At 40.6% G+C, this 24416-nt stretch overlaps 1 protein-coding gene across 2 annotated transcripts in view; it reads right to left on the reverse strand.

The window, feature by feature from the left end:
* Nucleotides 1-24416, reverse strand: part of dnah1 (dynein, axonemal, heavy chain 1) — a 49030-nt gene that overhangs the window by 13282 nt on the left and 11332 nt on the right. For both annotated transcript variants that reach the window (XM_074661058.1, XM_074661140.1), the window contains 43 exons: nt 23861-24073; nt 23600-23764; nt 22629-22750; nt 22143-22248; nt 21872-22051; nt 20850-20990; nt 20591-20754; nt 20351-20464; nt 20071-20259; nt 19873-19978; nt 18745-18858; nt 18504-18653; nt 18136-18222; nt 17817-18003; nt 17639-17730; nt 16874-17028; nt 16600-16777; nt 16320-16514; nt 16099-16218; nt 14775-14933; nt 14556-14657; nt 14316-14456; nt 13334-13494; nt 12771-12928; nt 12379-12552; nt 12234-12263; nt 11082-11260; nt 10592-10822; nt 10195-10391; nt 8881-9016; nt 8525-8733; nt 8241-8412; nt 7164-7355; nt 6939-7049; nt 6599-6784; nt 6315-6506; nt 5961-6128; nt 5651-5842; nt 2965-3096; nt 2468-2593; nt 1518-1637; nt 1097-1246; nt 824-984 (listed from right to left, as the gene is read on the reverse strand). In XM_074661058.1, coding sequence (XP_074517159.1) covers nt 824-984; nt 1097-1246; nt 1518-1637; nt 2468-2593; nt 2965-3096; nt 5651-5842; nt 5961-6128; nt 6315-6506; nt 6599-6784; nt 6939-7049; nt 7164-7355; nt 8241-8412; nt 8525-8733; nt 8881-9016; nt 10195-10391; nt 10592-10822; nt 11082-11260; nt 12234-12263; nt 12379-12552; nt 12771-12928; nt 13334-13494; nt 14316-14456; nt 14556-14657; nt 14775-14933; nt 16099-16218; nt 16320-16514; nt 16600-16777; nt 16874-17028; nt 17639-17730; nt 17817-18003; nt 18136-18222; nt 18504-18653; nt 18745-18858; nt 19873-19978; nt 20071-20259; nt 20351-20464; nt 20591-20754; nt 20850-20990; nt 21872-22051; nt 22143-22248; nt 22629-22750; nt 23600-23764; nt 23861-24073 — 6557 coding nt within the window. The remainder of the gene's footprint in view (nt 1-823; nt 985-1096; nt 1247-1517; nt 1638-2467; nt 2594-2964; nt 3097-5650; nt 5843-5960; nt 6129-6314; nt 6507-6598; nt 6785-6938; nt 7050-7163; nt 7356-8240; nt 8413-8524; nt 8734-8880; nt 9017-10194; nt 10392-10591; nt 10823-11081; nt 11261-12233; nt 12264-12378; nt 12553-12770; nt 12929-13333; nt 13495-14315; nt 14457-14555; nt 14658-14774; nt 14934-16098; nt 16219-16319; nt 16515-16599; nt 16778-16873; nt 17029-17638; nt 17731-17816; nt 18004-18135; nt 18223-18503; nt 18654-18744; nt 18859-19872; nt 19979-20070; nt 20260-20350; nt 20465-20590; nt 20755-20849; nt 20991-21871; nt 22052-22142; nt 22249-22628; nt 22751-23599; nt 23765-23860; nt 24074-24416) is intronic.

Genomic DNA, 24416 nt, shown 5'->3' on the forward strand with positions numbered 1-24416 from the left:
TGTGGTGTGATGAGGTTGATCCAACCTTGCAAAGTGAATCGATGTGGTTCCTTGACCAAAAAAAAACATTTCTGATTTTTTTCTTGTAAATTTATGACTTTATTATGTCAGAGAATATTCTATTTTTTTCGTAAATTTATGAGTTTTTTCCCATAATTTTTACCACTTTAATCTCAGAGAATAGCCAAGTTTCCTCTCAAATATTACCTCCTCCCCTGGCTCCGTTTTTTTTACCTAAAATGGCCCTAATACGCTGTTGTACATTTGAGACTGAAAGCCTGCCTTTTTCAAACCTACCAAATACACAAACTTGCATTATCATTGCTTTCTAATGTTACTTATTATTGCAAGCTTTGCATTTATAACATTTCAATGATTACACCACGTTAGCGCTGCCCCCTCTTCGTCGACTAATCGCTTGTTTTGGTCTTAGTTGACTAAGATTTCTTTAGTTTTATGCTTTTTTCATGCTAAATGAAAATAATGAGCACATCTCAGGTCAACCTAAGATTTAAAATGAAGTGGTGCTTTAGTGTGATTCTTTGTGGAGTAACTCAGTTTTACAGATCTGTTGATTAAATCAACTAATCGATTAGTCAACAAAATTGTATGAGGTCGAGGACAGCCCTACACCACTTGTGTATTTTGGATGCAGGGTCAATTAGGACGAGCAATACCACTTTTTCTGTCAGATCTCAGCATTGAAGGAGCTGAATAAAATGTGATCATAACTGATAGAATTGATGACAAAACTACAAAAAATAAGAAAACAGTTTTTTAAAACAAAACCGAATTGTGCTTTTATCGGTATAAAACATGTTACCTGGGTGACAGCGTGAAGTTAATGAGGGTGACTTTGGTGGAGACCTCTGGAGAGTAGTGTGGGTTCGGCAGCTTGGTGGTGATGTACATCTTGAAGCCTTTATGGTACGGGATGACTGAATCCCCCAGCTTCAGCATTGTGTTGCCTTGCTGCTTAAATGTCTAAGGGCCAAATAATGTGAGTTAAACCGACCAGTGTATTATAGATATTTGCATATAACACTGCCGTACAGTTCAAGTAATTTTTTTTTGTAATAGATGTGTGTGGATTCACCTGTTGCAACAACACAGGTTCTAGAGCCGGATCTAACTCCTCTCCTATGTTCTCCAAGAGGCAGGGTTTACCGAAGCGGATGGCGTTCTCAAGACTGCGGAGGAAGTCCCGGTCACTTAGCTTCATAACCTCTAATCCATTGTCCTGCTCCTGGGTGACAACAGGAAGCAAGTATGAATGAACTGTGGATTAAATTCAGACACTGAGAAGCTTTCCAGAGTAGTTGTCGTTGATGTGGAATAAGAGGTAACCCCAACAATATACTGAACCTAGTTTAACAACATATTGAACACCTGCACTGGATACTCTGCTATGTCAACTCTTGATACTCTTGATGTGAAGGAATAAACTAAAATCTTTATACAGCTACTTATCATGTCTTTTTGTCTCACTGGCACCCTCTGCAGTTATGAGTCCTCACCATGTTTTTGATCCACTTGTTGGCTTGTCCCTGAGGATCAATGAATAAAGCCCAGCGCAGAGAGTACTGGGTAATCACACCATTCTCCACTGAGAGGTTATCCTTGGGCAAACCTGATATCTATGCACATAGAAATGACAAAGTATGATGACAATAAAGGTAAGTTAGTCTCATGGTCTGACTATTAAGGAGCCGTGTCCACCAAAGCGTTTTTTCCTGAGGCCAGCGTATTTTTTTAATGCTTTGCAATGGGAGGGACGCTTATTTACGCTATGGTAAAAACGCCAGCAGTGTGACGAGGCGTTGCGCGTGTATTCTGCGCCGAGCACTGCACATTTGGCGTTTTTTTTTCAGATTTTCAGAGTTGAAAAATGTTTAACTTTGGGTAAAACGCTGCGCTCGTCATTGTCACTTTTTACCCAGCCGTCCAATCCCAGTGGAGGATAATATCCTACCACAAAGACGTGATCAAAAGTCTTTTATTATGAGTATGGTATGGTGTTATTGTTTATGTTATGCTATTGTTTTTATTGTTTTTACTGTGGACTTTATGTTGTCCTCATGTCTGGAGCACTGGACCAAACAAATTTCCCCATGTGGGATAATAAAGTTGATCTGAATCTGAACCAAATGATCTCGTTTACCAAACGATGCTCACAAAATCTCATGAACTCACACAGACCGGCGGGTCCGTCCTCTTTCCCTACATGCTTCAGCCTTCCCTTCATCCAGAGCAAGCACTCTAATTTATGCCAACATGTTTACTTCTGCGGATATTCCATATCGTAGCAACCAGACGCAAACAAAGCGTCTCAGCTGTAAAAAACTCTACACATCCAAAGCGCTCTGTTTTCAGCTGGGAAAAACACTTTGGTGGACACGGCCCCTAACAATTAAAAACTTAAAATGCTTCGACTCTGAAGGTCAGCTGATGACAGGTTGGTTCTGACCTGCCAGGAGCGGATCTTGACTCGATCTCCGAGGGTGTCGATCAGGTTGGGTTTGTCAGTGTGTGAAACATTTAGCTCTTTGAAACAATGCAGCCACTCCTCTGCCATGGCTGCCCTGTACTCTCCCTAAACACAAAAAACACAATGCCCCTTCATATAAATCATGCAATAGTGCTGCACTGATTGGGAATAGGAACAGTCAGAAAAACAGTGACACGCTATGGCTAAACTACTAAAACTTACTATTAAGATACTCATACTTTCAAAAGTACTTAATAGTTATGTTCAGACTTTAGGACTGTGATAGGTTTGATTTTTTAGATGAGTCTACTGGAATAAAAAGAACAAAAGTTAAAATGTTTTGGCAAAGCATCACAATGTTGAATCTTAAAAATGCTGTTGATTGTGATGGGAAATATGTATATATACATTACATTATGGGTATTGCAACCCATAATAGTCACACTCACACACCAACTGAGTTACAGCCCACTTACAGTGAAGGGTCCCAGGTATGCTACGTATCCTGCAGATAGAAGCACATCGCCGGCCACATTATTGACCAGGTATTCCAGATGTTGCACGGTTTCCTTCCAACGCACCTTCTCATCTGCCAGTCCTCCTATAAGCTGGAAAAAATTAACACATCATCATTATGCAACTATCAATATTAAAGGAGTTAAATATTTTGAGATTAATATTAGAAAAATTGTTATTCTCATCAGACAATATTACACTGCATTTCCTCTAGCCTATTTAAGAGCAAATACTGCTGCATGAGTCCTAAAACCTAGAAATGAGTTAGCATTTTAGCACTTCCGGTTCCCTTGTCTGGAAATTAATGGGTTTTTGGTTAGATGTCTGAAGTAAGGTCTGTGGTTAAGACAAGCTTAAGAGATTTTAACGTTTTGTTCTCCGACATAAAATACATCAATAAATACCACACTCGCGAATTTTGAAGCTTTTACATGTCTTAAAAAAGGTGGTTTCTAACAAGTGGCTCATTAGTCTGCCTTTAGCTTAGTTGTGGTGAGGTGAAGTAATGCGACCGTGGTGTAGTTTGTTTATAGCCTAACGTTAGCTTTTTACTTCTGGTGATTGCACTCACACTTCAAAAACATAAAAGAGGTGTTTCTTTGTGGAGATTATTTTACGGAACAAATGGTGTAAGTAGTATCATAAATGTGTGTTGGCCACAGAGTTTATTTTCTGCAGTAATCCAAAACCCACTACAAAAATCCCTTTGGCTTTTTGTTGAGGGAACTCAAGCGATTTTTAACTTCCGTGCTGGCCTACAAAAATACGTCATCCCTGCAGCACTCCATAGCCTGTTACAGTAAATCTTTATGTCTGTATTCTGCTATCTCATACTTCTTATTACACTGTTTAGGGTAACGTACAGTATATAGCCTTCTAACTTTCATTTATTCTTTATCTGTATATGTTTTTCTCTACAAATCTGTGTCCTGTTTCTAACCACCTCTCTGGTCTGTTTCTTGTGCTGCTGTAATTATGTCTTACAGACGTAGGCAAAGTTGTTGGTAACGTTCCGTTAGAGAGAAAAACCCACAATGGTCACTGAAATAACTTGAAACTGACAAAAGTAATAATAAATAAAAATTTACTGAAAATGAACTAATGAAAATCAGATATTGTTTTTGAATTGTGGTTCAACAGAATCATTTTAAAAAACAAACTAATGAAACTGGCCAGGACAAAAATGATGGTACCCCTAGAAAAGATGTAAAATAATGTGACCATAGGGACATATTAAACTAAGGTGTGTCCTGTAATTAGCATCACAGGTATCTTCAAACTTGTAATCAGTCAGTCTGCCTATTTAAAGGGTGAAAAGTAGTCACTGTGCTGTTTGGCATCATGGTGTGTACCACACTGAACATGGACCATAGAAAGCTAAGGAGAGAGTTGTCTCAGGAGATCAGAAAGAACATTATAGACCTTCATGTTAAAGGTAAAGGCTATAAGACCATCTCCAAGCAGCCTGATGTTCCTGTGACTACAGCTGCACATATTATTCAGAAGTTTAAGGTCCATGGGACTGTAGCCAACCTCCCTGGACGTGGCCGCAAGGGGAAAATTGATGACATATTGAAGAGACGGATAATACGAATGGTAACCAAAGAGCCCAGAACAACTTCCAAAGAGATTAGAGGTGAACTCCAAGGTCAAGGTACATCAGTGTCAGATCGCACCATCCGTCACTGTTTGAGCCAAAGTGGACTTAATGGAAGACGACCCAGGAGGACACCACTGTTGAAAGCAAATCATAAAAAAGCTAGACTGGAATTTTCCAAAATGCATATTGACAAGCCACAAAGCTTCTGGGAGAATGTCCTTTGGACAGATGAGACAAAACTGGAGCTTTTTGGCAAGTCACATCAGCTCTATGTTCACAGACGCAAAAATGAAGCATCCAAAGAAAAGAACACTGTACCTAATGTGAAACATGGAGGAGGCTCGGTTATGTTATGGGGCTGCTTTGTTGCATCTGGCACAGGGTGTCTTGAATCTGTGCAGGGTGCAATGAAATCTCAAGACTATCAAGGCATTCTGGAGCGAAATGTGCTGCCCAGTGTCAGAAAGCTTGGTCTCAGTTGCAGGTCATGGGTCCTCAAACAGGATAATGACCAAAAACACAGCTAAAAACACCCAAGAATGGCTAAGAACAAAACATTGGACTATTCTGAAGTGGCCTTCTATGAACCCTGATCTAAATCCTATTGAACATCTGTGGAAGGAGCTGAAACATGCAGTCTGGAGAAGGCACCCTTCAAACCTGAGACAGCTGGAGCAGTTTGCTCACGAGGAGTGGGCCAACATACCTGTCGACAGGTGCAGAAGTCTCATTGAGAGTTACAGAAATCACTTGATTGCAGTGATTGCCTCAAAAGGTTGTGCAACAAAATATGAAGTTAATGTTACCATCAATTTTGTCTAGGCCAGTTTCATTAGTTTGTTTTTTTAAATGATTCTGCTGAACCATAATTCAAAAACAATATCTGATTTTCATTAGTTAATTTTCAGTGAATTTTTATTTATTATTACTTTTGTCAGTTTCAAGTTATTTCAGTGACCATTGTGGGTTTTTCTCTCTTTAACGGAACGTTACCAACAACTTTGCCTACGTCTGTATCTCATCTTTATCTTATCCCTCCTTCTGACCTTGTCTGCTCGGACGAGGCGGCTCTCACACAGTTGATACTTGCTGTCCAGCTCCTCTTTCTTAGCCAGACAGTCCTGGTACGTGGCCTGCAAAGTGGCAATGCCGCCCTCCACCCCTGCCAGTTGTTCCTTGGCATCATCCAGGATGCGCTGGGTCCCCGCTAAGTCCTCCTGGGCCTCCTGGAGAGCTTGCTGTGCAAATATTTACATTTTTTAAATGTTAAGATGACTCTCTTATTTGACAAACTTGAAAGTACAGTGGTATCTTACATGGATAATCAATGGCTCAAATGTGGATTTCAGTTTTTACCCTTTTAGGCGCCACACCCTTGGCCACAAAGTGATATACATGCATGGCTCGCACCCACTGGCAAATGGAGGTACAGGCTTTGGAAACCTTGGCAATGGACGCCGGCTGGAATTCCTCATTATCTATGTAGGGCTGGACTAAACTGATGACGCTATCTGGGATGTTTTCCTGCAGAAATGATTGTTGGCAGAAAAAAAAGCTGCTTTTAATACATCTCCCGAGCAGGAAGTGACAGAATCAGCATCAAACACTGACATTTAGAGACAATAATCTTGTTTTAGCGAGACAATGACAACATACGTTATACTGTACATACAATGACATGGCAATAGATCCATTAGATATGAGCTCTACCTTATCATACTTGAAGAGGCTCTCCAGAAACTTGCCAGGGTCTTGTAGCAGACCCTTACCAGGTTCCCAGTAGTCGTCGACCTTGGTGCCAGGCTTCACTCCAGGCACCCTTTTGGGTTTGATGTCCTTCATAATGCACACCGCCTCAATAACCAGCTTCACCCCCTGGGGAGGTCGCTGCATGCCTCGCACCTGTGAAAAAAAACATTCAGGAGGTTATATTCTACGTATAAATTAACAATGCAGTACAATTGGAAAATTATCTTCAACCAATCATCCCTGACCTCAGTGACATCATTCTTGTTGAGTGACTTGAGGCTGGCGAGGGCAGCATCCAGGGCTGGCAGAGCCTCGTCCAAGTCTCTCTGGGCGTCTGCTGCGATGGCTCCAGCAAAACGGGCTTTCTCTGAAGCTTTGGCTTCCTCTGCTTGCACTGACCTCCGGGTCTCCTCTGCAACCACCGTGTCTTTCTGGCAACGTAGAGTATAAATCACACTCAAGGTTATAAGTTGGTAAGTTTTCCGAAAGCACAGCTCATGCACATGCACAAACACTAAAGAATAAAAACATTGGCCCCTGTTTTGCTCCACTATTACTGATTTTCTGTATCTTAGTTTTCCTTACTTTGATGGTCTCCATAGTGACTTCAGTGTCCTTAGCGGCCTCCTCCAAAAGAGGCCTCATCGTCTCCAGCTCCTCTTGCATCTTACTCACACCCTCCGCTGTGCTAAGAAGCTACAGGATCACAGAGCAGCAGGTAGTCAGATAAGAATGCTAATCATGCAGCATATGTACACAAATTACAAATTAAATTCCTATCATTGTCATATTTCCAGGTCAGTGCCTTGCCTTGTCCAGGCCAGTCTTCATGCGCTGACGAGCTCCACACAGTTCTTGCTTTTTTCGTCCAATGAGATTGGAGAACATTTTGAGCAGTTCCAGGTAGCTCTTGGGTGTGACATAGTTGTGTCGAGAAAGCTCGGCCAGGTACTGTTCACACTTCTTGGCTACCATCTGGTGGATCCTCACACACATCGATGTCTGGAGAAGGAAATCAATTAGGGAGAGACTGGGACTGCGTCCAAAATCACATACTATGCACTACACACCGTTCAACATACTTTTGTGTGAATAAACAGTAGCATGTATCTTTTCGGACACACTGAACTTTAATTACCACGTCACTTCCTGAGAGCCTCCTTGCCGGTTGGAGACGCGTAACCATGGTAACCCGTGCCAACCTCATGAGACCAAAATGTGATTTGTGAGAATGATAAAGTCGGAACTAATTAAAACCTATATTACGCCTATAGCAAAGTGGAATGTTATACTTAAATTGAAGCGTTATTGATGTTACAGAGATGTCCACCATTGTCTGTTATGAACGTTGTCGTCACTACCGCATTGAATTGTGGGATATTTATGTCGTCGTAGTGTCTAGTGTTTGCATACTGTAATATTCCACCGGAAATAGTATGCAATTCACATACTATTGGTTTCACACTAAGGTTTCGGATATGCTAAAGAATCTCACATACTGTTTTAGCGTGTTAAATAGCATGTTAGTATGGAATTTTGGACACGACCTGTGTTAATGAAAAGTTATTTCAGTATATTACTTTTTTGATTATAGTTTTAAGTTTGAGTTTCCTTTTTTCCTTTTCTTTTCAGGCAGCCAGTAGTTTTTATTTATTTAACCAAGGTATAAAATACATTTGCAGAGACTTAAAAGTTGCTTGAGTAAGGTAATCTCTCACAGCATCCTGCTGTAACTGTTGTCAACGTTCTATTATTGTTGCGTGGCAATGCAGTGAAAACCTTTCAAATGACTATACATATGTGTAGCAGAAGTCCAATCAGAGAGGCTAGCTTCCCCCAGCAGTCCTCACACTCACACACGCACCCACACACACACAGTATCCTCACCAGTCCCATCATGGCTGTGGGGTTGGCTTCTAGCTCAGGCAGTTCATTAAGAAACGATGTGGCCACAGCCAGCAGAGCCTCCTCTGGCCAGGCACTGAACCAGTCTATGGTGCAACAGGTCACCAGTGAGGGAAACTGTCGCAGCCGTGCACGAAACACTTCACCGATAGGACTGCAGAGGAAGAAATAAAGAGGAGAAGTGTGAGTAGTGGAAAGGGAAAGAGACTAAGGATAAGGATAATTTGCTTTCCACCAGGTGATCAAAGCTTTGCACAGTTACTAACCTCATGCAGAGTACAGTGTGGATGTTGCTGCGGACCCTCCTGATGTAGGCGGCCATAAGGTTGGCTTTAGTTGGCTGCTGGCCCAGGTCTAGCACCACTGGCTTCATGGCTGTCAGGATGCGCTCCTGCTCGTCTGTTGCATACAGGTTGGGAACATCCCCAGAGTTCAAAATGTTGTTGATATCCTCCAGGAATGACTCACTCTTAATCTGGGACATTAACACAAAGGTGTTGATGAGTAAAGAGAACCGAGCTACATCACTTTATGCATTACAAACTTTACATGCTTGTGATAGGGATGCTATTAAACTACCACACACACACAGTTCACTGTAGCAGGAGAGAAGAGATATTACCTGTGTGTCAACAAAGAGGAAGGTGATCTGCTCGTTCTGAAGGCCGGCCTTCAGCATGATCCTTTTAATGTCTTCTCTCCACTCTGTCTGGCCGTAGTTCTTCGACAGCTCAATCTGGAAACACTCGTATTCTGACCTGAATATGGGCAAACGCACTATGAGAACTGGGCCACAAGATACTTATATTGGTGTTCCTGCATGTTTTAGCACATTAACAGTACATGGTGTATACTTTATGGTTGAACAATCTTAAGGCATTGACACACGGGGGCTATGATGAGTAAACTGCAAAACACTTGCTTGCGAATATTATATGTCTAGGGCTTACGAGTGGATCTGGTTTGGGCTTTCTTCTGTCAAGGTTGAAAGGAGTAATATCGGCTACGTTCCAAATTACATACTTTTTCTTTTTACTTTTTGTACGTACTGCAGCTGCCCTTCAAACTACATACTGTTGCATGAAGTATGCATACAATTGGGACATACTACTTCTTTATAACATTGTGCCTTGAACTTTGACCTCTTGCTCAGATATTCGCTGTGCAGAGGATTGTGGGTCAGAGTAGCCAGAAAAGCATGCTGGCTTGCATACTGCAAAATGTGACCAGATATAGTAGGACATCCTGGTATTTTCAGTGTACTGCATTTCACATACTATGTATTGGGACATATTAAATCTTTTTCTGGCCTACTGAATAGTATGGTAGTATGGGTATTGGAACGCACAGAAAGTTTGCCGTCCTGGTTCGGACTGTGGAGCCTCCGTGTTGTTGTTTCATAAATATAGACTCAACTCAACCTGTTCCACACAACATGATTGGTTGATGCCTTTATGCGAAAATCAATGTTGCTTTTTTGACGCGAAATATTTGCATTCTGTGTGAAAGTATTCATGACAAAAACAACAGTTCAAACTAAATATATTGACGTGTGAATTTATCGCAAGAAAAAATAAAAATAAAATATATATTTTGTTTTTTAAAACAGCGCCTGCTTGTGCCTGAGCTATCACTCAATAATCAATAAATAATGCAACTTTAGTATAAAACAAAGGAAACTAAATGTTGACTGTTAAATATTACTGTAAACCATCTATCTCTTGTCTCATTCTGATTTTTATAATATGCCATAAAGTAGGACATCAATCCAAAAATGTGTGTATGCTTTGGAAAAAGGTCAGCAGTAACATAATAGTATAGAAAACACACAAAACTAGCAGTGTGACCCTTTTAAAAAGCAGATATTTGGAGATAAAAACTGTTTCATGTATTCAGCCTGTTGTCATGGGAGTTGTATGAAGTGTGGGGATCTCACATATATGATGCCAGCTTAGTGAGTGACTGACGTCCGCTCCCACCCACTCCCAGCAGCAGAGCGTTGCCCAGAGGCTGGCGCAGGATGCGACTAATACGGCACACATGCTTAATGGCATCCATGAAGAGCACCAGCTTCATCTTGGTGTTGCTGATCTGGTTGTAGTCTTCCATGTATTCCTCCATCACTTTCACCAACTGAATAACATAATATAGGGGTGAAAAAAATATCAAGCATTTTGTTAAAGTATATAGTCACTCACTTATGCTGTGAAAATAACAGATTTAAGAGGGGCACAGGGAAATGAAGCACCTTCACAAAGCACAATGTAACTACTCATAAGCCAACTGGTCAGCATTAAGCAACAGAAAAAAACATACCTCAAACCACCACTCACCTTCTCCTTGTCTTCTATGAGTGTGTAGACTTTTTTGAGGACTCCAGGACTCATGAAATCTCCAAACAAAACAGGTTGGCAGGGCACAGCCTCTTCAAAGCTGCAGTCAAACTCCTGAATGCAGTCCTTCAGGAGGCTGTCGAACCAGTCCCTGTCCTCAGCACACACCAGGCGGTCTTGGAAAACCCGACAGCTTTCGTGGTACCAGAGCTGCAGCAGCTGCAATTTGTCCTAAAATCACCAAAGTAACACCACTTTTATACTGGGGGTTTTGAGATGTACTTTCATTCCTCCCCACATCTCCTTAGTTCAAACTTCTTCTTATATGATTATTCAATATTTGTTGCATCTGCTGATGCCAGGTGCTTCAAAAGAAAATTAATTTGTAAGTACTTAATGGATCAATCGACTAAACCTGAAAGGATATTCCAACAATATATTTCATAATGTAATTATGTCACATTCATTTGATTCTGTTTGATCGGACTACCTCCATCATTCCAGAGTCAGCCATGAGGATGCCCTGGAAGACTTTGGACAGATCTCTGAGGTTGAAGGTGTAATGGGACTTGGCTGGAGTTGGGAGGAGCTGGGAGGTAATGGTGGAGTAGACTCGGATAGTAGCGTCTACAAGAGGCTCAATCAGCGGCTCGATCGCTGACACCGGGCCTGATGAGAAATAGCAGGATAGAACAGAGAAGTGACAACACTAAAACATGAAATTCACGTGAAAATCTATTTAACTGGAGGGTTTTTGAGACAAAACTTTATTAGAAGACACTTTCACAAGCTTTGGTCAACATGTGTTGTTATTAAATGTGCTCTATGAATAAAATGAATTAAAATTACAATTATTCAGACGTGTTTTGTATCTTCTTATAGCATACTAGCTATGCTTACTGATGCTGAGTATTAAAGGGAAAATTTGCCGCCTTATATGTGGATATCCTATCAGTGTTGATGGTAAATGTAGTCAATTTAAACAATTCTTTCATCAGTTAGCAGCGGCAAAATCTGTTGTTCCTCCTGCATCCAGTGCCGTCATTTGATGTGACAGCGACGTAGTTGGATGCAAAAAATAACTACAGCCTGTCGGCTTGGATTTCTATTCTCCACCTCTGGGCAGCCAGGGGGCCGTGCATGCAGGGTGCATGCTCTAGATGCTGCTCAAAAACAGAACTCCCTTGTTCTCTTCACTTGTATTGCAAACTAGCTATGTGTCCAGCACAGCAAAGATGGCATCCCAAAATGTGAGTACAGAGGATGTTATGGACGAGGATACATTTTACAGTGTTTTGGCAGACTCAGATATTCATCCGTATTTATTTGAGCAAGAGTATGCCGCGGGAGAAGTGCAGCGGAGAGAGACCAAAGCTTTGGCCCTGTGCAAAAGAAGCGTCAGAACTGACACGCAATGCATCCTGGTACATGTAGGCTCTGCCAGCAGAGCTCTGCTAGCAGGAAGAACTCAGCTTTCTCTTTCAATATAGCAGGTACTGAGGAATTTATTGCTTCAACTGACTACATCTATCATCAACACTGATTGGACAGCCACATAAAAGATGGTGAATTTTCCCTTTAAATTACATTTTACACACTTTGCACTCTTAATCTACTTCCTTTCTCTTTGCCCCTGACTTACCGTCTGGTTCCTTTTTATTCATATTTCCATCTGAAAGAGAACAAAGATTCAGTTAGAAACTGTTGTTAAATTGTTTTTTACCTGCTAATGTAAGTGTTCTCTGCCCTGCAACATCTGTTCATACACATCAGTAGACCTGGCTCACCAATCCAACTGCCCAGAATGGTGGAGAAAATCTTTTTCTTGCTGGCATCTTCCATTTCAGTGAAGGACAGGAAGTTGAAGTGGCGCGTGAAGCGCTGGGTGATGGGGTTCCGGCCTCCACCCGGTGGTCCCATCGCACAGGCAAAATTGATGTCCACTATGTGCTTGAATGTCCCTGTGGAGAAAGGACAGGAAAACAAAAGAGGAGCTAAATCTAATGAGATGTTTCACATTTCTGAGGAGCGAAAATAACAAATCTATGTATTGAAACAGTAACAATCAATATTTTAGGCATGAAGAAACACTCTGGAGCAATGTACTATTAGTGCAATAGGACAATAAAGAGTCAACATTGAATGTAAAAAGTTTAAAGTAACAATAGGGTATTCTCACCTATCTGTTTCCTGTCGTACCAGCCTCCATGGTCCATCCACTGCCTCAGCAGTTCAATAGGAGGCTGAGCACCATAGGTCTCCAACATGGGCATGTTTAGGTCATCAATGAACAAGATGAAGTGCTTCCCCATTGGAGGTCCAAACACACCCTTCCGCCTGACACAGGCACATGCATCATTGAGATGGTGGGTCACAAACACATTATTGTATCGTAAATAGGGCGGCCCCCTCTTAGTCGATTAATCGGTTGTTTTGGTCTCAGTCGACTAAGATTTCTTGAGTCAGTAAGTCGTTCTTTTATGTAATTTTCATGCTGAATGACTTCTTTCTAAGAAACTTATGAGCACATCTCTGGTAAACACAAGATATAAAGAGGTGTTTTTGTGTGATTCTTTGTAGAGAAACTCAGTTTTACAGATCTGTCGAATAAATCAACCAATCGATAAGTCGACAAAATCGCATGAGTGTTAGTCGACTAAAAATGTCTTTGGTCGAGGACAGCCCTAATCATAAACAAGGGTTAGTTGGATTGACAATGTATTTATAGTAGAGCATGCATACCTTTTGTCTAGTTTGCTGTCAATATAATCTTGAGTCTGGTTGGCTGAGGTTCGGGCCGAGAACATGAGGAAGTGTGTGATGTATTCATCAGGCATGTTCTTCAGCAGCTTGTCTGACATGATCAGGGTCTTTCCTGTTCCAGTCGGCCCAATGCAGAGCACCTGGATCACACACGCAGACAAATATAAATCTAATCTATAGAGTGCTCATGGGAAAACATTTTTTGTAGGCCAACTAGGAAGTTTGCATCACCCTGGTTCCTCCAACAAGAAGCCAATGGGATTTTTCCATTGGCTTTTTGGATGATTGCAGATAATAAGCTCTGTGGCAAACAAACATTTATGATACTTACACGTTTGTTCAGCAAGATAATCTTCACAAATGAACACCACTTTATTGATTTTTGAAGTGTGAATGCGATCGCCAGAAGTAAAAAGCTAACGTTAGGCTATAAATAAATTACACCAGTCGCATGACTTCACATTACCACCACGAAACTAAAGGCGGACTAGTGTTTGGCGTAATGATGTTTAGTAGTCTCCTTTAGCCACTTGTTGGCAATCGCCTTTTTAAAGAAACGTAAAAGCTTCAAAATTCCAAAGTGGGGTATTTACTGACGTATTTTATGTCGTAAAACAAAACATTAAAATTGCTTGTGTTAACCACACACCTTATTTCAGGCATCTAACCAAAAATCCATTAAAAAAAAACCCATTGACTTCGAGACGAGGGAACAGGAAGTGCTAAAATGCTAACTCATTTCCAGGTTTTAGGACTCATTCCTGTACCACTCTATTGGTACATTTTCTTGGCAATGAAAGCATTTAAATGTAAAGCATTTATTGGTGGATTCTGAATACGTGCTTCAGTATAAAATGTGCACAGTTTACGCTGACAACTGATACAGTTTTGAACTTTTTTTTTAACATTTACAGTATTTGTAGACAGATGTGTGAAGCTCAACTACAATCAAAGTACTCACCGGTTTCTTATTGGTCAACAGCATATCCATGAGGAAAGACATTCTCACTGTGTCAGCAGTGGGAACGATGATGTCAGCATAGTTGGTCTCTGAGGTGATTACAACACTCTTTGAGCCTTTCATCCAGCTGACCCACTGGACCTAGAGGTCAGACAAATAGATGATTGAGTGAAAAGCAAAAATGCCTCTAATGCTTGATTGCATGAAAAATCTGTATAATTATGATTATAATCCGTTTACTTCTCTTTCTTCATCTTCATCCTCATCCTCAAAGTTACTAATCCCTGCATCATCGAGCCTGTAGTCATACACCAGGGCCTCCTCTGGAAAGCATAACTGAATCTGAAGGACAAATACATTTACTTTAATCAAAATATACCTCCGTAAAGAAAATAATACAGCTGTCAATACAAGAACTATTTTGGTATTGGGATGCTAAAGCGGAGATGCTGATGTGACCTTTTCCTCTGCCATCTTGTTCTTGAGCCAGGCACTGAAGCGCTTACAGCTGTCTGCGTCTCCCGTGGCTCCGACACTCCACACCAGAGAGAAAAAGAACCAGGGCTCAATCAGCTCCTTCAGGCAGTCCAATTTCTTTTGGGGCGGTGGCCTCTCGTCCTACAAGACAATAAAGGATTGCTGAGGGGATCACAACCAACAAAATTCACATAAACAAAAGTACAGAACAGGGTTTATCATCAACTTCAAGGTGAAATCAGTAACATTCACATTCATTTACACTCGTAGCATGATTGCAGATACATTAATTACTGAAATGGAATAGATGCAACCCAACAAACTCAATAAATGTTTTTTCAATAGTAGAGAATCTTCTGTATTGTTTCACCACACTTGACCGTACTACGGAAGCCCTGAAAGCTAAGTGAGAGAAAAAGTGGTGATCAGTTTTCTAAGTCTGATCTAAATTGTTTTCTCTCCTGTGTTTATGACTTAAGAACAGATTAAAAAAAAGTTTTGAGAGGATAATTTTTCTAAGTTACTTTGTTTTCAGTCTGTGAAAACAGGGGAAAAAAAGTTGTCCGTCTGTACATCCGTCCATACAGACCATTCTCGTGAACGCGATATCTCAGGAACACCTGGAGGGAATTTCTTCAAATTTGGAAAAAAAGTCCACTTGGTCTCAAGGATGTAGTGATTTGATTTTGGTGGTCAAATGTCAAGGTTAGCGTGACCTCACAAAACACATTTTTGGGCATAACTCAAGAATTCATATGCTAATTATGACAATTTCACACACATGTCTAATATGATTAAATGATGAAATGATGACATGTTGGACAGACATGGATGTAAACTGAAACTTGACTGGTTGGCGGAGACATACAACCACGAGGCGGTAATTCATGTTTTCTTCCAGGTGAGTTTTCATTTCTCCAGTCACTCCAAACACAAGGTACATGTATTGTGTGATAGCAAGTTATGTTAATACAACTCACCTGGAAAAAAACATGAATGCTTTTTAGTCCTACTTAGAACATGGCATAGTGGTGCACCTCAGCCTCTTGTGGAGAAAAAGGAGTATTACAACAACAAATGATCCTGCCAAAACTTTTTTTTTCACCTGTTTCACAGATGACATTTTTTTTAAAGGAACTTAGAAAGATAACCCTGGCAAAACCTTTTTTTCCATCTGTTCTTAAGTCAAAAACACAGGAGAGAAAACAATTTAGATCATTTAGATTGCTTCAACAGCATATTTGCACAGAAATCGATATAAATTAATTTCATGGGGGTTAATCTAACAGAGAGAAGCTGCACACACCTCACTAATGTCAAAAGGATTGAAGAAGCAGTCCATAAGTTTAAGCAGACTACAGGTGAGGTTGCTGTCCAGAGATGTGATGACCTCCTTTACTGATGTGCGGACAAATGTGATGGAGTCCTGGGTAAAAGTACAGAAAAATAAAAACAAAATTGTTTATACTGTCATCATCTACAATACTGTTGGTGTCTCTCTCAGTTACAGTATGTCTCCCCTCTCACCTGCAGGAACCTGGCAAACAGGGAGTCGAGCTGCTCTGTGAACGGTTTCAGGGCTTCAGGGATCCGCTTCAGCCAACACTCTGTAAAAGGGACGAGGCCCAGAATACTGGGCTCCAGGTAGACCATACCGCAGCGAGACACTGTGGCTGGAGACGCCACCGCCAAGTCTTGCACCTCAAACATCATGGTCATCACCTGCAAGAGGAAAACACTAGACGTCTGAATGCACACGGGACAGAGGGAAACACAGGGACAGAAACATGAAGACTGAAAACTTTACATCAGTGAGCTTGATGATTTCCCCAGAGCTAAGGCACAGCTTTTTGTTGTCATCCAGCACAGTGTTCATGTTCTCAATCCATACAGCATCCACTGGCCCATCAAACATGTACCACTTTTTCACTTTGTCCATGGATGCTGCACCTCCACGGATAACAGATGAGAGGATACCATCTGTCCTGTAGGGGTGTAGAAAAAGTGTGTATGTATAGTGTAGGTCTGACTTTCTTTTGTTTGTTCTGTAATTTGTGTAGAACAAAGAAAGCATCACTTACCACTCGTGTGTTAGTAAGTCATACTCCCCGTAGAGCTGTCCCATGGTGATAGATTTGGGGTTGAGGACATACGTCTGAACTTCCTCATACACACCACCACTCACAGAGGGCTGGCCCTTCAGAGCTGTCAATGCTGCACCTAGTATCTCATAACACTAACACAAGCAACAGTAATGCTTACATGTAGGACACTACACTGCAAAACAAAAACTTTGGGGAACTGTGAATAAAATAGTAAACAATATTGTGATAAGTCAAATACTAGGGGTGGGAAAAAAATTGATTCACGTAAGTATGCTTCATTTGAGTCTATGCGGAGGTAGAAGGAAGTTCCCGCATTTTTGTTGTAGTCTCAATCAGAGCTAGCCTTGGCTAAAGAAAGCTGCATGAAAACTCTGTCATGGACGGGTATCGTAGTGCGGTAATACGACGAACATGAGTGGCCATAGTGCTCGACTGCGGTCAAGCCAGCCATTACTCGCATCTCCGTGGTTAAATCAGCCAACGCTACAACTGTAGTGCACCCATATACTGACATTTGTAAAATGACCGATATATTTGACTTCAGGACATCACCGACTACATAGACAACATGCTGGAAATAAAGATTTTCCAAAGTACAAGTTGTATAATTAAACTTTTTCCCATGGTCTAGTGTTAAAAAAGTAAACAAAAATTAAATATCAAATTGCAATAACATCAAATTGGCACACAAGTATAGTGATAGTATTGAATCGGGAAATAAGCATATCATTTCAGACTCACCTTGGTTTTTCCTGATCCAGAGGGTCCCACCAACATCAGCCCATGTCTCACCACAGTGGTCTCATACAGCTGAATACACTTACTAATATACCCTGCAATCACCACAATAATATCATCCACCTATCTTAAAAATACAGGTACCTCCATATATGAAAACATATTTTGTGTAAACACTAACCATCCACATCTTTGAGGTTCTTCTTGGTGCAGATGTTACGCAAGGACTCTTCGAGTGCGCCATAGTTAATTGGCTCCTGTTTTGTCTTGGGGAAAAGATCAGATACGATACCGTGGAAGAGCTTCAGGTCGTCCTGTAAAAACTTTGGCACGTTGACGTCTTGAATGGCTCGCAGACAGATCAACTCCTGGGAGACGGCAAGATTGCAGAAGAATAAGATATTAAATGGACAGGTAGTTTTTCATACCCCATTCAAAATTTCTGTCATATTTTCTTTCTTATACTTTATTTCCATCGTAAACAAAAGAATTGTTCTAACCTCATTCATGTCGGGATTTTCTCTCTTCAGGTTTCCAGCAGCTGAGATCACAGTCTTCACAGCTCTCATACCAAAGTCATAATGATCCTTCATATAAACAAGAGCAACAGTCAGCACATCTTTATATCTTTGTTATTCTTACATACACATCTCTCCACCCTCTCAGGAATGTGTTAACTATGTAACTGTGTGTTATATGCCAGTATTTTATAGTATAATACTGTCAAATTAAAAAGATTGAAAAAGTAGTTCAACAGCAGTTTAAGTTGCTTTTTCAATAAAAAATTATGTATTTTCTTGGCAGACAGAAATGCATTTGGAGATGCAACTGATTCTAAGTCTGATCTCCTCTGAATCAATACAAATACCTGAGAGCTCAGCTGCTCAGAGGAGAGCTTAAAAGTGGTGGTGATCTTCCTCGAGAGGACTTTGGCATCACTGAAGCCAAATGAATACAAGGAGATCTCAGCAATCATAGCATAGTCAGGCACCATCATGGCAACAGGACGAAACAGCGCCTGTAGAAGATATAATAATCTCTTTTGTTGAGCCCCGTCTGCTTATCCTCAGTGTTATACTGTTATTTAAAATTAAATCTTCATTTCAAACCTTGAGATTGTCGGGCAGCTCAGTGCGTCCAGCATAACCAGGATTCATAGTGATGAATACAGCGCAAGATGGGACAAGAGGGATCTCTGTTCCCTCAAACACAAATCGCTCTGCCTGAAAACACAACATGCACACAATTATCTTAAGACTGACTTTTTATTTGAGGAATGCAGTGATGGTAAAAAATAATTAAAAAAATGTACTTATATAAAAACAATATATACTTTTTACAACTTCATAATGGGAAAGTACTCAACTAAAAGTAAACTTTAATGCCGGATCTTACTCGCAGCAAGATTGGTTTCACAATGTTCAGAATTTTAATTATTGACATCATTAACTTTAATTCTGTAAAATGCACAGTACAGTGCTGTAGTTGGCTGACCAACTGTCTATAGTGGTGAGTAATCTCTGCAAAAAAACTGCATATTTAAGGACAATTGTGCATATAAAACATTATTCTGTAAAAAACTAGCAATAATATATAATATATAATATTGAACTGTTTACTAATATCAAAGATAACTTTGTCATTTTCGCTGACACATAAGAAATATATGTCATTTTATAACAATACGACAATGTTTGATGCTTGATTCAGATACTGTATGTGTAACACAGTAATTTATCAATACCTGTGGCAGTTTTTACATAATACTACTGCATATAGTAATGCTTCCATGCCTCCATGTAATTGCTCCAGGAGGTTGAGTTTATTTAACTCAAATATATGAAAAATGTAAAATTTACTAGCCCATAACAAACACATTTGTTCTTTCTTGAAATGCAGTAGAAATAAAGCACAACCATGGAAATACAACGGAGCAGAACAGACATTGAACTGTTTGCCGTGGTAATTAGTACAAAGTACAAAAGAGGGTGATTGTTGTTAGTTGTTATGGTGACAACACACATCAGTGGGGCTGTATAATGTGTTGCCGCTCTGACCACCCTGATACATTGATTTGAATGGTAATGCCCATTCTGTTCCTCTTCTATTTCTATGATATACTATATACATATATAAATACACAAAATGGAAATACTCACTGTACTTATGCACAGTACTTGTACAACTCAAGTACTCTGCGGTTAAGTGCAGTACGTACCAGTGAATCAGTTACTCACCCTTTGCTGTTGGGCCTTTTGTATCGTGGTGATCTGTTGTGCCACCACAGACAGCACTTCCACATCAATACGATTAAACTCATCAAAGCATGCCCAGGCCCCAGAGCTGCAAACAGGAAGACAGACAAAAATGCAACGTTAAAAATTTGTGATATTTAACAGCAGATATTCTTTCATACTTTAGTAACTGCCTCTCACCTGGCCAGTCCTTTGAGAAACTTGCCCATAGCAAGGAAGTCCAGCTGATCAGAGCAGTTGAAAACAACTGTCTGGATAGCCAGAGCCTTCCCAAGATCTTTAGTGGTTTCCGTCTTTCCTGTCCCTGCTGGACCTGCAGGAGCTCCTCCAAACTTCAGGTGCAGAGCTCCTGTTAGAGTCAGGTAGCATCTGAAAGAGGCAGGAAGTGGTGTATTCAAAATAATATATGACATTCAGGGAAAAAAGAAACAGAGTAGATAACATTAGACTTAACGACTACCTGTCAGTGAGCGGGGTGATGACCAGACGTCCGGAGTTACCAAGGTACTCGTATCCATACAAAAACTCTGCATTCACTGCGCGGATGTACAAGTCATCTTTTGTCCAGTAATATCTGCAGACAGTATCAGATCAGTATCAAACTTACTCCTACAGTATTGCAGAATGATAAATACAGTGGACTCCAACGTCAGGAGTGACAGAACTGAAAAATGACAGAACAACAAAACAAAGAGATAACCTGAGCTGGCTGATCCACTCAAAGTCATTGATGCTTGAGACCTCCTCCTCCACCAGTTTTGCCGCAACATCCTTAGCGTGGACCTCTATGACGATAAGCGCAGACAGCACGGCTCGTTGCATGTTAGACAGACGTCCTCTCACCAGCTGCACTAAGTCACTTAACTTCAGAAACAAAGGGGGAAGTCAGTACACTGTAGTGTGCACAATGTACAGTGCAAATGTGAGCAATATTGGCCAGTCCAATACAAAGTCCCCACCTGTGTCTGTAGTTGGGGATAAAGGTGTTTGGCCAAGTCTCCCTGCTCCAAGGCCTCAGACACCTCAGCAGTCCAGAAGACCTGACAGCCAGCTATCACCACTTGACCAGGCCACGATAGCACCCACTCTGTACGAGGTTGCTGAGGGGTCCAGAGAGCACACACACAGATGATGTAAACCCTGAACAATTTAAATATGCCATGAAACATAGAGGAAAAATAAAGAAATGATCTTTGATTTTAGAAGAAACTCCTCTCTGTCCCCTGTAATTATGAACATAACCATTAAAAGTGTACGGGATTAAAAGTACCTGGGCACTATTATTGAAAGCAATCTCGACAAGAAATGCTAACACCAGTGTTAAGTTTGCAAAGGCTCATCAATGTCTCTACTTTTTAAGGAAACTTAGAAGTTTTAATGTGGACAAAACGATGCTGATAATGTTTTACAAGACCTTCATTCAAAGTATATTGACTTTTTGTATTGAAACAAATTAGACAGGGTTGTTATACTGGGTGGCAAGAAAACAGGGGAACCAATGTGCTGTATTACTTATATGACAGACCACTACGCCATGAATTTTCTTCACAACATCATAGCAGATCCACTGAATCCTCTAAGGCCTGAATATGTACTTTTAATCTTCAGGACGTAGGTGTAGTATGCCCAGGATGCGGACTAAAAAATGCATCTCATCCTTTGTCCCAAGCAGCATTAAGCTGCTTAACAAGCTCTGAACTCTGCGCTTCTCTTGAACTTGATGCCCTTTATTGATTTCCCAAATGATGCTTTTTTATGATGTATTTATGATGCTCATGCTGTATGTTGTATTATGTGCTGTCATATATGGTTGTTGATGTTTTCTTGATAGTCTTTAATGCTCTTTGTGCAAAGCAAATTCCCCTAGGGGCGATAAACATTACATTCATTCAATCATTCATTCAAATTGAACAAACAAGCAATACAAGAGTACACATCACAACACATCAAAAACATCAAAGCGAGAGTCAGGGTTACAGACCTCGGGGTAGACTTTGAGTGAGCGGTCAATGTTATCCCTCAACGTGGCCTTCATAGATTTCTCGACATCCTTGAGCCAGTCCTCCACATTTCCAGTAGGCCACACTGGCAGGGACAGCTTCACCTCCTCCCCTTCTCCGGAGTACATGTGTGTGATCTGTAGATCTGACTGGAATTGAAGCTGAGAGCCAACAGAAGTCTCAGTCGTATGTTGTATGCATGTTATATTTTCAGTAATATATGAGCAGAGTAACTGTAAAGAAACAACAAACCCGTGCGATGTTCTCAAAGCATTTGCGCAAGTGCGGTTGTACAGCAGTAGGATCTTTGGTCTGGGACAGAATCTCCAGGAGCTCATCGTCTGACAGGAAGTAAAACCTACACACAAATATTCACTGTATAGTACATTGATTGTACTAAGTCTATGTAGTCAACAGTGTGTCATGATTTAGTGTGGAAACTCATTTCTGGCCAAAAACTGTCCACATACATATCACCACTGATTCAAGTAGCCTTTAGTTTTTATAGATATTTGCTTGCTTTGCTTTTGGTATCATAGCTATCCCTCATTTATAACAACCATAACACGTTTCTTTGGCCACTCACTGATGGTGACGTTGTAGTATTATGTGAAAAAGTGAGATCAATGCATACCCTCTCCAGTTAATGGTATGTGGAATAACTCTCATAACTCTGTTATTAACACCATCAGATAATGAGAGCCGGGTGAATTTCAGGACACTTCGAGTGAGGCTTACCTGGGGAAGCGGCCTCGTTTTGTCTCCAAGTATTCACTGAGACCCTTCTGCACCTGCTCCAACAGTGCGTTGCACTTTTTCAGTTTGTCTAGTAGACTGACATCTGGACACAGCTCAATCACCTGGAGTGAAACAAACATTAACAGTTTACAAAAATCATGAGAGCATCTTCATCATCTAGCTATGTTCATCTCTGTATAAAAATGAAACCTTTGTCCTTTAACCCTTGTGCCTCACTTTAAAAAAGCTTGCTTGCTCTGATGTCCTTAGAGGACAAAAATGTAGGTATCAAAAAACTGCCATACAATTATATATATATATTGTTTTCCACTTTCACTGACTATATATTTTAACCAACTACCAACTATTCATTCACTTTCAGAATTTTAAGCCTTTACATGTTAGTTTGTTTACATACTGTAATGCCACTGTTATGAAAAAACAAACAAATAAAGAATACAAACATATATATATTTTCTGTAAACTAAATGCTACTGGGATTCTTTTTTTCACAGTCTGAGATATGTCAATGATGAGCAACAACATTGTTTTAGATGCATTTTTATTTTTGTGCAGGATACCAGGAAGAAAGCATGTATTTTGCCACACTGGGCAAACATGAGAAAATGACTCAAATGGAAAATAGTAAAATATTACTTAAATGTTGAAGCCAGGGCTCTAGATTGAAAGCCTGACATAATACAATGCATGATTTTATGCTGTAATGGCCCTGGGATAAAACATTGTGGTTTTAATGGGTTTCAAAGGGGACATTTTTGCCTTTATGCGTCTGAGTGTCTGTATTTTGGCTACACGGTTTATCAAAGGACTATTATAGGAGCTGAAGTTGAACTTCCAAAATTCAAAAAATACATTAACACAGCCAAAATGATCAAAAAAAAAAAAAAAAAAAAAATGTCCCGAGTGAGACAGAGGGGTTTTTAAATATGAAGTGTTATGGAAGCTCTGACCTTTGGATTATTGAAGGCATTTCTCATGATGGTCCTCCATGTTTGATCCATTTGCTCGTATCTTTTTCCTTCCACAGGCAGCTGCTGGTTGATATCATCAGAGCTGAAGATGGGCTCCAAGTAGAGCCAGGAACGCTGGCATGTCAGCCACTCCTCCAGCACATCCTGCAAGCACCAGAAGAGGGCAGTAGCACAGCATAAGATACTGCATGATAATGATACAAGACACAAGACCAAGTGTGAGTGTGTGCATGTGTGTACTTGAGTCATTCGGAGCTTGCTCTCCCAGCTGCTGATACGGCCCTCAAAAGTTTTTTTGAAGGGAGAGAAGGATATGCTCTGCGTCATGACAATGTGGTCGTCCAGCAACTGCAACGCCTCATCTGGGCTCTTCAAGATGTAGGTGCCTGTCTCCTTGTAGGACAACATGTCAAAGACTACTTTCGACCACTCTTGTTCCATCTTTTCCAGGGCCTGAGTGAGAAGGTGTGAAAAAAAAGTAGCAGCCACCAAATTTAATGCAGATATTCACACACTGATCGAGTGCGTCAGCCAGAAAAGTGAGTGGAGTTGCTTTGAACTAAAGAAACATGAGTCACTCAGCCTCTGTTGCACCACCATCATTGTGAGGTTGTAATACTTTTCTTAAGTGCTCCTATTGTGAAAACTGCATTTTAACTTTTTGTTCATGCAGAGAATAAAAATGATCTGCCCAAATTTTGCAGTTCTACAGTGACACTACATTCATCACACATCCTATACAAACACAACTTAACACTACATGAAACACTGCATTTAGAGTACAACTCCTTGGGCC

The sequence above is a fragment of the Sebastes fasciatus genome, chromosome 1 (assembly GCF_043250625.1).
Source record: "Sebastes fasciatus isolate fSebFas1 chromosome 1, fSebFas1.pri, whole genome shotgun sequence".
NCBI lineage: Eukaryota > Metazoa > Chordata > Actinopteri > Perciformes > Sebastidae > Sebastes > Sebastes fasciatus.